Source organism: Vigna umbellata, chromosome 5 (assembly GCF_029865625.1).
Source record: "Vigna umbellata cultivar VRB3 chromosome 5, Vumbellata_1.0, whole genome shotgun sequence".
Classification (NCBI taxonomy): Eukaryota; Viridiplantae; Streptophyta; class Magnoliopsida; order Fabales; family Fabaceae; genus Vigna; species Vigna umbellata.
In genome coordinates this window covers 23,778,455-23,792,140 of record NC_142169.1, presented here as the reverse complement: position 1 = coordinate 23,792,140, position 13,686 = coordinate 23,778,455, and the positions used below count along the sequence as shown (strand labels likewise).

At 32.0% G+C, this 13,686-nt stretch overlaps 3 protein-coding genes and 1 non-coding gene across 5 annotated transcripts; 1 reads left to right on the top strand and 3 right to left on the bottom strand.

The window, feature by feature from the left end:
- Nucleotides 1–28: 28 nt before the first annotated feature.
- Nucleotides 29–2,900, bottom strand: LOC124826617 (DNA-3-methyladenine glycosylase (MAG)). Of its 2 annotated transcripts, XM_047299490.2 has the most exons (6): nucleotides 2,493–2,897; nucleotides 2,340–2,411; nucleotides 2,123–2,246; nucleotides 1,457–1,527; nucleotides 628–685; nucleotides 29–533 (listed from the first exon to the last, which is right to left on the bottom strand). In XM_047299490.2, the coding sequence occupies exons 1-6, from the start codon at nucleotides 2,835–2,837 to the stop codon at nucleotides 367–369; spliced, it is 837 nt and encodes a 278-aa protein (XP_047155446.1). In that variant the 5' UTR covers nucleotides 2,838–2,897; the 3' UTR covers nucleotides 29–366. The 2 variants fall into 2 exon arrangements, with proteins under 2 accessions (XP_047155446.1, XP_047155447.1); XM_047299491.2 differs by lacking the exon at nucleotides 2,340–2,411 and having other exon boundaries at nucleotides 2,493–2,900.
- A 2,420-nt stretch (nucleotides 2,901–5,320) lies between these two features.
- On the top strand, nucleotides 5,321–6,783 carry LOC148197975 (Aha1 domain-containing protein). The gene is made up of 3 exons (XM_088115065.1): nucleotides 5,321–6,266; nucleotides 6,371–6,450; nucleotides 6,544–6,783. Exons 1-3 carry the CDS (start codon nucleotides 5,373–5,375, stop codon nucleotides 6,635–6,637), a joined length of 1,068 nt encoding a protein of 355 aa, XP_087971191.1. The 5' UTR covers nucleotides 5,321–5,372; the 3' UTR covers nucleotides 6,638–6,783.
- A 1,262-nt stretch (nucleotides 6,784–8,045) lies between these two features.
- On the bottom strand, nucleotides 8,046–8,127 carry TRNAS-GCU (transfer RNA serine (anticodon GCU)). The gene has a single exon. It is a non-coding gene; the product is annotated as a tRNA-Ser (tRNA).
- A 305-nt stretch (nucleotides 8,128–8,432) lies between these two features.
- Nucleotides 8,433–10,039, bottom strand: LOC124826619 (thioredoxin-like 3-1, chloroplastic). Its single transcript, XM_088115011.1, has 5 exons — nucleotides 9,471–10,039; nucleotides 9,295–9,369; nucleotides 8,946–9,012; nucleotides 8,827–8,844; nucleotides 8,433–8,701 (listed from the first exon to the last, which is right to left on the bottom strand). Exons 1-5 carry the CDS (start codon nucleotides 9,647–9,649, stop codon nucleotides 8,603–8,605), a joined length of 438 nt encoding a protein of 145 aa, XP_087971137.1. The 5' UTR covers nucleotides 9,650–10,039; the 3' UTR covers nucleotides 8,433–8,602.
- Nucleotides 10,040–13,686: the final 3,647 nt, after the last annotated feature.

Sequence of the window (13,686 nt, the reverse complement as noted above, 5' to 3'; positions counted from 1 at the left end):
TAACAAAATTATACCTAAAACAAAGAGAAAAACGACAAATAATTTACGTTAATTTGTTTACAATTGGTTAAGATTTATACAAAATCTTAATTATGTGTCTCGTTTCTTACTAAATGAGTATTTTCATTAATAGTAGTGTGTCAGAAGGATTGTGTCGGAAGCACTCCTCTTACATATTAATATAGCTAAAATAAATTTATGTTAAACTTTAGGATAAAAATTTGCCATACCTTAAGTAGAGTTCAAAGGTGATGCAGGATCAATCTCCAATCTATTTCTAAGGTGAAAATATATACATAGGGAATTTAAGTAATCAGTTGATCACGATGAAACCATTTTTCCTCCCTTCTTAAGCAGCTATTTTGACTACAAGGCCGGCCTGAGAGTGTTTTTGGGAGCACTAATCCAAGGGGTACCTGCAATGGCAAATCTCCACAATGCATTGACATGCTCTGGTGAAGCATATTGGATACCAACACGTGGACCAACCAATATGTTTTCCGGCTCTGGACCATCCAAGAGTTCTAAACCACCTGCATCATACACTTTTCAGTTTTCAAAAAACAAATGGATATCCATTTGTCAATTTTACATTTCAGACGCTTCAATTATAACTTGTAAGCTTACCAGCTGTATAGAGAGGATGGTTGGACCATTCCGTCGATAGACCCAATGCCTGACCAACCTAAGATTTGGAAGAACATTCACATTATTCTTATTAAAAAAATAAACTGAGATGTTTTAGATGTGCATGGACACTTCACAAGAAAAGAATTGTCATTCCCAACAATTCTAAAAGTCCTCATAAAAAACATGGAAATGGTCAAGAAAAAGAGCAAAAATAAATGATGAACCCGTTTTCCTCCTACCCTTCTATCCTTCTCTAACTTTTTCCTTCTAGCAAGAATATGATAAATAGTAATTCTGCCATATACCAAAAGGTTGTGCAAATACAAATTAAATTTCACAAATGTTGAACCTTTCTAATCCATCATGTCATGTGAGATTTCTATACACTTAAAGGAGCCGAAGCACAATCTTTTAAAACTTACAGAGTCGGCCTATTTCAGAAATAGCCAAAATATGAAACATAACAAACTGAAAACAAAACAAGCATGTACAAAATCATAATCCATGAGTATCTACTGAAAATTATTAAGGTACAATTTCCATTTCCTTCTTTAATCTCAATGATATTTGTCAAGAAAGACGACATGTCTGTATTGAGCCAAGAATCCAATTTCAATCCCCGTATTCTCTTACGATATTCAGAGTTAGCTCTTTCCATCTGCTTTCAACTGTCATGATTACCTTTTCCATTTCGTCATTGCAGGTGAAGCACTAGAATGTTCATATCTTTAGCTTGACAAGTCAAATGGCAGCGCAAAATTTTTAACCAAAACATCTTTCCTTAAGCATCTAAACAGGTGAACAGGAGGAAAGGAAAAGAACTAACCTTCCCAGGACCGGTAAGAAGTATAGGTTTCTCAGTTTTCAGACCTCGGCGCTGTTGAATGACATCGAATCCTGTGACATTGTCCAATAGTATAAAATAAATCTATGAATAACTTTATGCAGGCTTAAGTTATAATGAATAAAAGTACAGAATCGTCTGAAATGTTAGTGTTACTAATCTGAGGACCGAGAAGGGGAAAAAGAATGCTTAACTCACACTAAAACCTTCACCTTTTCAACTGGCCAGCCAGCTTCTTGCTTTAGATTAACAAGAGCGGTTGCATATACATTTTATCCACACACTTCTTTTGATAGTCATGTGTGATACTCAACCAGTCTACAGTTTGTACCCAACCGAAATAAGCCAAAAGAATTTACAAGCTTGTGATGATTTATTCTTTTGTAGGCAACAAGACCAATACTCGGTCATCTCTCAAAGATTTCGTTTTCTTTCCCTTTTTTAGATAACTTGAAGAAAAAACTCCCTATAATACGTCACTTGAAAGACCAAGAACACCTAATGACACTTTATCCCTTTATTCACTCATAAACTGAATCGGTAACACAAAAATCTAATAAAGTGGCCTTGGAGTTACGACACACCAAGCAACAGAATGGTTCATTTCATAGTAACCATAAATAACCTAAATACAGTATTTCACATTACCACTAATTGGAGCACAAGAGCGTATCAAAACAGCAGCGCCAGCTCCTTCCTTATCCGCCACCACATTCAGCATCATGTGAAGACCATAGCAAAGATAAACATATGCATGCCCACCAGCTCCAAACTACAAAATAGACACAAACATACACCAATCTTACTCTAGACAACTCTAATCAGCATTTAGAGATTCAAGGTGAGAATAAAGGCGCAATCTTACAACAGGGGCAGTTCTTGAAGTGACACCAAAACGACCGTGACAAGCCGTGTCGTTTGGTCTATACGCTTCAACCTGTCTGCCATTGATTCCGCGTTAAATCGCAATAAAGCCAAACGACAAAGTTGCATGCTTCGTAATGGGAATAGTATATACCTCGGTGATCCGAAGAACGACGTCGTCTCGGCGAAGAAACTTTCCCAGTAAACGTGGGGCAAGGTCCAGGGCATCGATTTGGAAGAAATCGCGTGGCAAGATTTTCATTTCAACGGGAGAAGTGTCTGGTTCCGGTGATGGGTTGCGTTTGACTCGGAGCGAACGCCGAACCGGTTCAGTTTGTTGAACCGGTAACCTGGATTTGGCAACCCGTTTGAAACGCTGGTTGCGCTTCATTACGGTGCCACGGAAACGGAAGGAGGCAAATACGTCAGAGTCAGAAGACGGAGAAGCTGAGTTGCGCTCCAACGGCGTTTTGGTGGGGATGGAGAGTGCCGACGACATGCCGCATATGCCTTTCTTTACTTCTCTATCTCATTCTCTCCTTTTCAAAATAATAATAGTTTTATTTGTTTTTTAAAATTGTTAAATTTGTTTAGGTAAAAAATCAAAAAAACATTAGAAGAAGAAATGAATGCATTTAAAGTTTGTATTGTTAAAATTGTTGATGTTGACACATATTGAGTTGTGTTTGGTTATCCTTACTAGATGGAACATCATTCTTTATACTTAAAAATGTTCTAGGGATATAAACACGCCTTTAGTCATTTTGCATTTGAAAATATGAATTATATGATTTGTCTTAGTGAAAATAAAAAATATGTGAATTTTTACATTTATATGAATGAGATAGTTGATGTCTAGTTTATCGTATCTAATTCCAAATTTTTATTTTATAATATTGAATAATGATTGGTATAAAATATTGGTAAGCAAAATAAGACAATTAGGTAAATTATATTTTTATAAACATTAGAGTAAATATTCTTCTTGAACTTTGAATTATAATTGATCATTGGTAAAAGTTAAAAGTTTTAGGCTTATTTATGAGGTAGAAAAGCTAACAAAACATTATTTTCTAAGGCTTGTAGTTTCATTATCCTTAAGGTCGTGGTGTATTACGCAAGTTTATCAAGCTACAACATGAACTTTTTAGAATTTTTTAGGATCTCAGAACTAACAATCATATCTAAAAAGAGTATTAAATAACCCATAATAATTTTAAAAAGAGAAAAAGATGATGAAACTAAGAAGAGAGGATAATGAGAAAGAATGAAAAGAGGAGAATGAGAAAGAATGAATTTGGTGTGTCTCGGAACGGAGGAAGAACTCTCTAACTCTCTATTTATAGAATTAGAGAAGAATCAATTAAATAAAAAATATTATTTATCATAAAAACTTTAAACATTGCAACAATTAAAATAATTTAAACGTTACTACTTAAAAATATTATTGTTTGCCAATTAATAAAAATACGAACGTTGTAAAACTTTCAAAACCAACCTTTAACTTTTGTAATATTATAACACTTTATTCAAATATTAGTCCTAAATGTTAGTCCTAAATGTGATTTTTACAAACAAAAATATATAAGTGTTGAAAGGCATATTTGAATATTTTCTTTCATTTGTATAGTTTTACTTAAAGGAAAGTAAATAGAATTTTTGTCCATGTAAGTTTAGTTTTGTATTCATAAAACTTTGGTTTATATTTTTTTTTCTTAAACTTTCACTTTTTGTGTATAAATAATATAGGAGTTTATCTCTAATTTGAAAATGAAAATCATCTCGATATCTTATAACATAAGAAAGTAAATTGAAAAAAGGATTTTTCTAAATTTCGCATAATTGACATGAAACATTCTTTAAAGAAATCATTAGCTTTAAAAATAGAAGGTTTAATTAGAGTTTTAAAATATTTTGAAAAACTTCGTTAAACTAAGCCAATTAAACATTGATAGGATTATATAATGATTTTAAAATCAACGTAGAAGGTAGAGTGTTTTTCATAAATACCTTTAAAATGATAGTCAATGAAATAACTTAAGTAACAGAAAAAAGTTCATATTAACTCACCCGAAGTGTGTCTGACCTTCACAACCAATAGATGGTTCCATTAATTACACATAATTACAAGTATTATCTCTTGTAACTTCTTTTGAATTTTAAGTATACACAAAAATAACATATTTTCTACTAATCTCCTTTGAGATTAAACGACAAATACACAATATTTTTTAAAACTATATGATATAAACTCACTTTTACTGTGTGATTATGTTACTTCTAAGTCTAAACTTTACTAAGTGAAGAATCTACAAAGAAAATCTCTTCATGTTTACTAAATGCATTAATTTAAACTAATACTTAGAGGATTTAAAGTTCTCTTTACATGCAATATTTATTTAAGATATATGTACTTTATTTCATTTCACTAGCCATTTTTATACACATTTCCTTTTACATGCGTCTTAAATCAAATTATTGAAATTTGTGATTTGTTTATTATTTTTGTGTCATCACCTTTTAAAACATATTTGACTTTAAATTGATATTTTTGTTGTTGTTATACTTAAATGCCTCAAAAGGGATATTTATTTTTGTTACTTATATGTTGTTTTGAAAACACCAATTTGAATATATAAAGTAGGTGGGTTTTTTCAAAATCATCCTTATGGTGTGTTTGAAGTAATTTTGTAACTTTTAAATGTTTTCGCACTTAACTAATGCACAATATTTTTTCTGTAATAAAGATTGGTTAGTTAAAGTGAAAGATAGACATGGTTTAGTTTTAATTAGCCACAAATGTAAATAAAAGCATTTTTGAAATGAAAAATAATTTCATATAAAAATGAAAAGTAGTAATGAGGTTGAAGTAAAACTGAAATGTAAAGCAACCCAGCCCAATAGAAGAAGAAACTAGACCCTTCTCTCAAGTGATTCTAGACCTTTCCACACTTTTAAGACGTTATATAACCATAACAACGAAAACCCTTATTCTCTAACCATTCATTACAACAAAGCAAAGCACGAAATTACGATGGCTCGTTACGGCGAGGGCGACAAACGGTGGATCGTGGAGGACCGCCCCGACGGCACCAACGTCCACAACTGGCACTGGGCGGAGACCAACTGTCTCGAATGGTCCAGAACACTCTTCTCTTCCCTCCTCTCCAACCTCACAATTCTTGACGGCGAGGGGAATCTTTTCATCAAAACCACCTCACTCCGCTCCCTCGACGGCGAGGCCTACATCAACATCCGCAAGGGAAAGATCATCCCCGGCTACGAGATCAGCCTCACGCTCAATTGGCACGGCGAGGCCAAGGACTCCAACGGAGCTTCGCTTCTCCAAGTCGACGGCGCCGTCGAAATTCCCTACATATCCGACGAGAATGCCGACGAGGATCCCGAGCTCAGAATCACCGTCAACGACGAAGGACCGGTAGGGAAGAGGATCAAGGACGCAATGCTTTCCAAGGGGAAGCCTTTGATCTTGGAGAAGGTTAGGGTTTGGGTGCAGAGCATGGCCAGAGGCGGTCCTGTTAAGGACGAATTGGAGAAGAAGCCAGCGCCGTCTCCGTCTCCGTCGCCATCACCGGCGCGGCCGGCGCCGTCTCCGTCACCGCCCACTACGGCTGCGCCGAAGAAGGAAACTTCGACGTCTACGAAGAAGAAGGAGAAGAAGGGAGTGAAGAGTATCAGTATGACTGAGAGGTTCAATTGCAGGGCGAAGGACTTGTATGAGATATTGATGGATGAGAATAGATGGAAGGGTTTCACGCAGAGCAATGCGAGGATTAGTAAAGAGGTTGGTGGTGAGTTTAGCATTTTTGATGGATCGGTGACTGGAACTAATTTGGAGTTGCAGGAGGGTAAGTTGATTGTGCAGAAATGGAGGTTCGGAAGCTGGAACGATGGAGTTCAATCCACAGTAAGTATTTTGCTTTTTATGTTAACTATTAGGAAAAAAAAAGCCAAATAACTAAATTTCACACAACTTACAGTATGGTAATACCGATACGTGTGTATTTGCAGGTGAGGCTTGTGTTTGAGGAGCCTGAAACGGGTGTTACGGTTGTTAAGCTGACTCATTCTGATGTGCCTGAAGAGGACAGGTGACTGTTTGTGTGCTTGGAATTGGTCTTATGGAAGTTATGTTTTTGTTTGGTTTGATTTTGCTAAGTTGGTTTGGTTTCCGATTGATACAGGTATGGAAATGCAACTGTTGCGGAGAACACCGAAAGGGGGTGGCGGGATCTTATCTTCCAAAGGATACGTGCGGTTTTTGGTTTTGGAATTTGAGATTTTGTGATTGTATTCCCTGCATCATGGAGCTAGCTGATTTTCATTTGATATTCATTAGTAAGGAAAGATTAATTCATGGATAATGTGACATTAATGGATAATGCATCTTCGTTTGTGCAATTACATATCTGGTTTGAGTGTTATCTGTGACTAATGTCAGTTGTCATACGATGAATAAGTTGAAATCTGAGAAGTCACCTTGCTTCAAGTTATACCACACTCGAAATATAGAATTTAGAGACTATTGTTTTCTTGTGTTTTTGACTGGATCAGATAATCCTGATATAGGAAATTTTGATAATTTTACTATGCTTTCGTGTTAATGTAATGGCAGTTCTGTTTTTTGTATTTTGGCATTTCGTTTTCTGTGGCATTTGGATATGCAGTTTTAGAAATCTTCAAGTTGCAGATAGTCGGAGACGTTTTGTTATATGAACCATAGCTTTAATGTATAAGTGTAAAATAAGTAATTTAAGCAATACTAAACACTGTTAATTAGCATCAATCATCCTTGGTAAATTAGATGATATACTATGAAGGTGATTAGCAGAAGATATTGTGAATTGTGACTTTTTATGCCTGGTGTAATGAAATAAAGTGGCCCTTTTCTGTCATGCTGCTGTTGGAATGTTGGTGCAGAACGTCTGCGGAAGCATATCATTTAAATCTTTGTTTCAAATCTCAATTTGCTCGGTACTTCTGTTTGTCAGTACAGAGCTATGCAATTTCTGAATGTTGAATATAATCTCAGTTGACAAAGCGTAATGCCTAAGTCTATTTTAGTGACACATATTAACACGACAGTTCATTAATATTTAAATGTTAAATTAATTTTAATAATTGTAAAAGTAAAACCTACCCAAGTAACTAACTCGTTGAAAATGATTCATGAATACGGAAACAACACTGCAATTACCAAAGTATGATTTTCATAATTGAAGCTCCTCAGACTGGTTCATGAACATATAATCTTTCGGTATTGGTTTTTGGTATATGCTAGTGTGCCTATAGTGTAAAAAAAATTAAAGAAATATTTGCTTTACAAGAATTATTATTTACTAGTGTTTTTTTGTTGTTGATAATTATTTTACTTTAAGATAATGATTAAATTTAAATAAATAGTTATTTGAAGTTTACAATGAAAAAAATAATTATATTTAATTTAAAAGTAAGTAAATTTTAAATAAATGTTTATTTATATTTAAAGGGTTAAAGATGGTAAAAATGTGTGTATACCAAAAAAAAAAGAAATTTCTATATTAATGAGATGGAGGAATAATTTTTATTTACTATTCTAATCTCAACCTGAAGAAAATGTATGTTAAAGTGTGAATTCATTCACAAAAAATTAAGAATTAATATTTTGAAAGGAATTTAGCTCAGAACGAAAGTAAAAAAATTCATTCGTCGCCTGAGAGATTCGAACTCTCGCGGGGAAACCCCATGTACTTAGCAGGCACACGCCTTAACCACTCGGCCAAAGCGACTTTGATGAAAGATTATTCTTATATGCATACTTGACGCTTGGGTATTCAATCACCTAATCAAACTAAGGACCAAAACCAGATTCAGCTCCAAATCCACCTCTTGAAAGTAAATAAAAAACCAATTATTAAAACATGAATTTTTAGCAATCATCACAATCAACAACATGTACAAGGTAATTGTCAATGTGCTTCCCTCAACTCCATTTTTAATAATATTTTTCTGTCACTGATAGAAAACAATTGTAAGTTTTTAACTTGGTATTATTCCTCTAATGCGTGAGAGGGAGGGACAAACACCGAGCATCTTCTTTTCCCAGTTAAATTTCTTTCAGCTATGGTACATAATTCCATTAATATATATATAACCTACAACTACATGCAATTGCCAACATACAAAAAGTATTAACAAGAAAGATATATAAATTGGAAGACTAGTTTCTTCAATTGTAACTTTGTTGTCTCTTGTTTTTCTGAATCATAAGAACTTTTGGATCATTTCTCTGACTTCTTCAGTAACTAGCCAGGCCTTATGGCCCCCAATCACTTCTGCCTTCATCTCTCCATCTTTCCACAGCTGCAAACAATTCAAGTTCTCTTTTTTATTTTCCTATGCATATCCAAATCATCCTTTTCTAGTCACAAAAAATACTTTCTTTTAATGTTACCACATACAAAAATTAACTTAATGAGAGAGCGCACCTGAATTGTTGGCATTTTCTGTATTTCAGAACAACAGAACAAACAACAGTCACAACGAGCACGCAACATCATGGAACATCCTTTTACTGAAATAATTAAGAATGAAGATCCATACTTACAGATATGTTTCCTCTCTTGACTAGAGTCTGGGGTACTTTATTCACATCCACGTAATAAAATTTGACTCTGAAACATCCAAGGATGAGATAACAAAGGAATGATTAGCAGCATTAATTTGCTTTGGATTAACAAGACACAATGGATTCATAGACAGTCTTTTCAAATGTCATATTTTTTGTGAATAATGTTCGAACAATTGAGAGCAATAAACTTCTATTTAGCTGAGTCTAGTGTTCACTTCAAATGTTAAATGCAGCTATACAGGACTGATATCAGATTAACATAGTTTTGACTTAAAGGAGAATATTAAGAGTCATCTAACTGAAGAAGACACAATGAGTAGTTTACTTATCGAGATATTCAGCTGCTAATTTTTCCAACTTGGGCTTCAAATAGATGCATTTCCGACACCAAGTAGCCATCCTGCATTACAAAAATAATCAAAACAACATATATATCCTCGAAATTACTGTATAATTTACTTTTTACTTGAGAGAATAACACAAGTTGTTGTGAGTAGGAACCAATCAATGAGGATAGGTTGTGAGTTGTCGTGGGCAAGAAGAAGAATTTGATCGAGGTGGTCGGAATCAGTGATTTCTTCCATCTCCACTTCACTTGGTCTTGACAAATCTGGCCACATAGCTTCCACGCGAAAATTTCTCCTTTCATCTTCCTTTCTCTCTTTCTGCTTCCAACCCATATGTTCCCACACCCACCACTCCTGCGACAAAACAGATACCCTCTCCCACTCACCAAGCACTGTGCCCACTGTTCATCTCTCTGATAAACCTCTCCGTAAAGAAACTGTGAACACGCCCCTATTACTGACATACCCTTTTGCACTCCAAGCTTTGATCTTTACAACGCACAAGCCGATCAAGAAAATGGTCTTCTTTATTGCTAAGGGAAAAGGAACACTATCATTCTACCTGGTTTCTTAGGTTTGGGTTACAGAGTATGGACTCAGGTGCTGATCTGGGATTCTGTGAACCTGAATTGGTGAAATTCAATAAATAGTGTTTAGTTTTAATAAGAAAAAGTTGGGAAAAATGGCGCAACGCAAGGGGAGGCTTATCCAGAAGGTGTGTTAAGAAAGACATGGAAAAAATATATATAGAAATTCGAAGGATAAAGAATTTTTGGCCCAAGCATTTCGGATAAAGCTCCAATCTTTATTTTATAAGGCATTTCAATGGGGGAGTTTGAAGATGTTGATTTCACACTTTCTTATTTTGGTACATCAAGTAGAGATCCACACTCTATAATTGAAACTTATTAAGTTTGAGTTTGAATTTAGGAATGATTTTGGAAGTGAATTTGAAGAGAAAGAGAAGTGAAAGTGTAGTTGTTTAAATTATAAAAAGATAATGAGAGATGAAGAGATATGAAATGAAGTTAATAAATAATGTGATAGATTAAAAAAATAATAGCAATAGAATAATTATGATTTTATCATTGAATATAAAAAAGTGACTTAAAATAAAATATAATATTACAAAATATGTTAGAATGAAATGTGATATATTTTTTAAAATAAAGAAATTGAAAAGCATGAAATTATATTAAATTAAAATAAAATGTTGACAATTAGTATAAATAAAATGAAGTATTAATTTGAATTAAGGTCGCACACGATGTTTTAATATAGTTAATTGTATTTAATGGCTATTTCAAAAGAATGTAGGAGTGTAGAAAGAAAGTATGAGTAGCAGAAAGTACTTAATTTCCTTCATTGTAAGAAGTTGGCCTTGTAGAATTGCTTCGATTGGGCTGCTATTGCATAACAGTTTCCCACTAATAACTAACACTAGTTTAATGGGAACAAATTGTTTTATAGTTCAGCATATACTTCACATTCTTAATAACGAAAACAATCTTTTCACAATCAATTATATTAATATTTCATTAAATTTTTGAATTAAAGCATTGATGTGTATTATTATATTATTAAAATGAAGCAGTCAAAATAAATGCTATTTTACACAAATGTAAAAATATATATTTTTTTATTATTCATTCATCTTGTTCGTGTCAATCCTTAAATTTATATACATATATATAGAGGTTTGTTAACGAGCGTAGGCCTGTTTTGAAACCTCTAAAACTCTTATTCAGCTCTCTCATTCCTCTTAACCCTTTCTCTTTCATCTCTCTCACTCTAACCTTTTCTCTATCATCTCTAGTGTAGCCTAATTGAAAAAATCAGAAACACTTAACATATTCACCTTTAGGCAAATGTTCATTCAAGATCTCTTCAATTTCACCATCTTCACTACCTTCTCCAATTTCATCATCTGCATATGTTGAATCATCATCTCTAAAAAAAATCCCTCCAGGCCAATTACCAATTCCTTCGGATCTCATTATGCTTGTGAAAATTAGATAAAATTATATACGATAAAAATTATAAAATGAAAATTCATTATAAAATCATTTTTTGTAAGAAATTGTTCTGATTTTTTCCAGACCAATTACCAATTCCTTTGATGTCATTATGCTTGTGAAAATTAGATAAGACAAAAATTATAAAATGAAAACTCATTATAAAATCATTTTTTGTAAGAAATTGTTTAACAACGAGTATTTCTGATTTTTTCCAGATCAATTGCCAATTCCTTGTGAAAATTAGATAAGACAAAAATTATAAAATGAAAACTTATCATAAAATCATTTTTTGTAAGATTGTTTAACTGCCAGTGTTTCAGATTTACAGTTGGGGCTACCATAAGATGACAGAGAAAATGTTAGAGTGAGAAAGATGAAAGAGAAAGGGTTGAGAGGAACTAGGGAGGAGAACAAAGGTTTGGAGTTTCTTTTTTTTAGTTTTGAAAATGAAAATTATTAAAATACCCTTAACCTTAAAACTTAGAACCCAGACGTTAACAAACCCATATATATATATATATATATATATATATATATATATATATATATATATATATATATATATTCTTGTTTAGGTGGAACAACCATGTATTATAAATATACAACTACCGATAATCTAGTGAAAGAAATAAGAGATTAAACATTAAATTATTATATAGAACGATACAAGGATATGAACATGCAAAATTTAGAGATCGCTAAAATTTAATGATAAATAAACATTTGAATTGAAGATTCTAAACTCTGATTGTTTATTATATGAATATATTTGTGCTAACTTAACTTATTTGGAATCGTGTGAGTTTAGAGATTATGTGTAAAGATAATATACTTTAGCAATATTTTTTGACAACATTTTAACATCATTTACATGTCATTCTGTTATTGGTTCATGTTAGTGTTTATAATTATTATTATTGATTGTGAAATAATTTTTGATAAATCACTTAATGACACGTATTAAAATGTTATAAAAAAATGTTGTGAAAGTATCATTATCCTACGTGTAATCACAGTCAATCTAATAGAATCTTAGGATTGTTTTGAAATTACATTGATAGCCAAGTGCACAACTATTTAGTCCATTAGCTTCAAATATTGACTGATGTCATTTGATTAGTTGACATGTTAATTGAAGTTTTAAAGATATTTCAAATCATCATACAATAAATAATAGACTGTGTTAAAATACTGATTAAGATAGTTTAATATATATTTAACAGTATTAGTAATATCTTTTGAATCCTTAATAAATAAAAACAAATCGTTGCATATTTTACAAACCCACTATCAATTTTTGCTTATAATTAATGAGAGAACAGCAGTGGTCCCTTCTGTCTCTTTTAGCATTCTATTTATCATATTGCAATTCAATCATTGCAATAAGCTTATCTGATCTCCATACGCTCCTGATATGTAATTACAATAAAATAAAACTTATTTTGGGACAAAATAATTTCAAACTTATGATTAGCTGTTATTAAATTAAGGTATCGAAGTGATAGTACATAAAAGAAAATTAAGTAAAAAAGTGTTTGAGAGGAATCTAAGAACTAAAGCAGTGTAGTGATTCGAAAGTTGAAAAAGTTAAAGACATGGCCACCTCAGTCCTGATATGAAGGTTCTCCAAAGATACATGGAAATGAATACCCTAATTCTCTCTTTTTCAACCTCTGTAAGTCTTTTCTTTCCTTATTTACAATACCCCAGGCCTTTTATAACTTTTTTTTTTCTGTGTGGGGGACATAGGAAAGATTTTGGATATTCAGGAAATTATTTTTATTTTGCTTTCTGGATTACTTATTCTAGAGTTAAATATGCTTTGATTTTATATTTTTAATAAAAATTGAAATTAGTTACTTGAAATTTTGATTTGATTAGTCTTTCAATTTTAAAAACATGTGAATTTAATTATTTTAATTAAATTTTGTTAAATTTATTTAATATTTTAAGCGTATTTTACAATAATATTTGAATTGTTCACATGATAATTTTTGTTTTAATACTAACTGATAAACATGTTTGGAATATTAAATAAACATAATAAAATTTAGTTAAAAGAATTATATTTATACAATTTTTAAAGTTGAAAAATTAAATTGGATTAAAATTTAAAAGATGAACTAATTCAATTTTTTATTAAAAGTTAAAAAATTAAAAACATATTTAATAATTTATTTTAATGATTAATTTTAAGTTTAACTCAATTTTTTAAAAATAATTAATAAAAATATTTATATAATATAAGTTTTTTTCAGTGATGTAAAACTTTTAATACTCTCTTTTCTTATGACAGAATATATATATTTTAAATATGAATTATCAGTTTAATAATATTATGTAACATTCTAA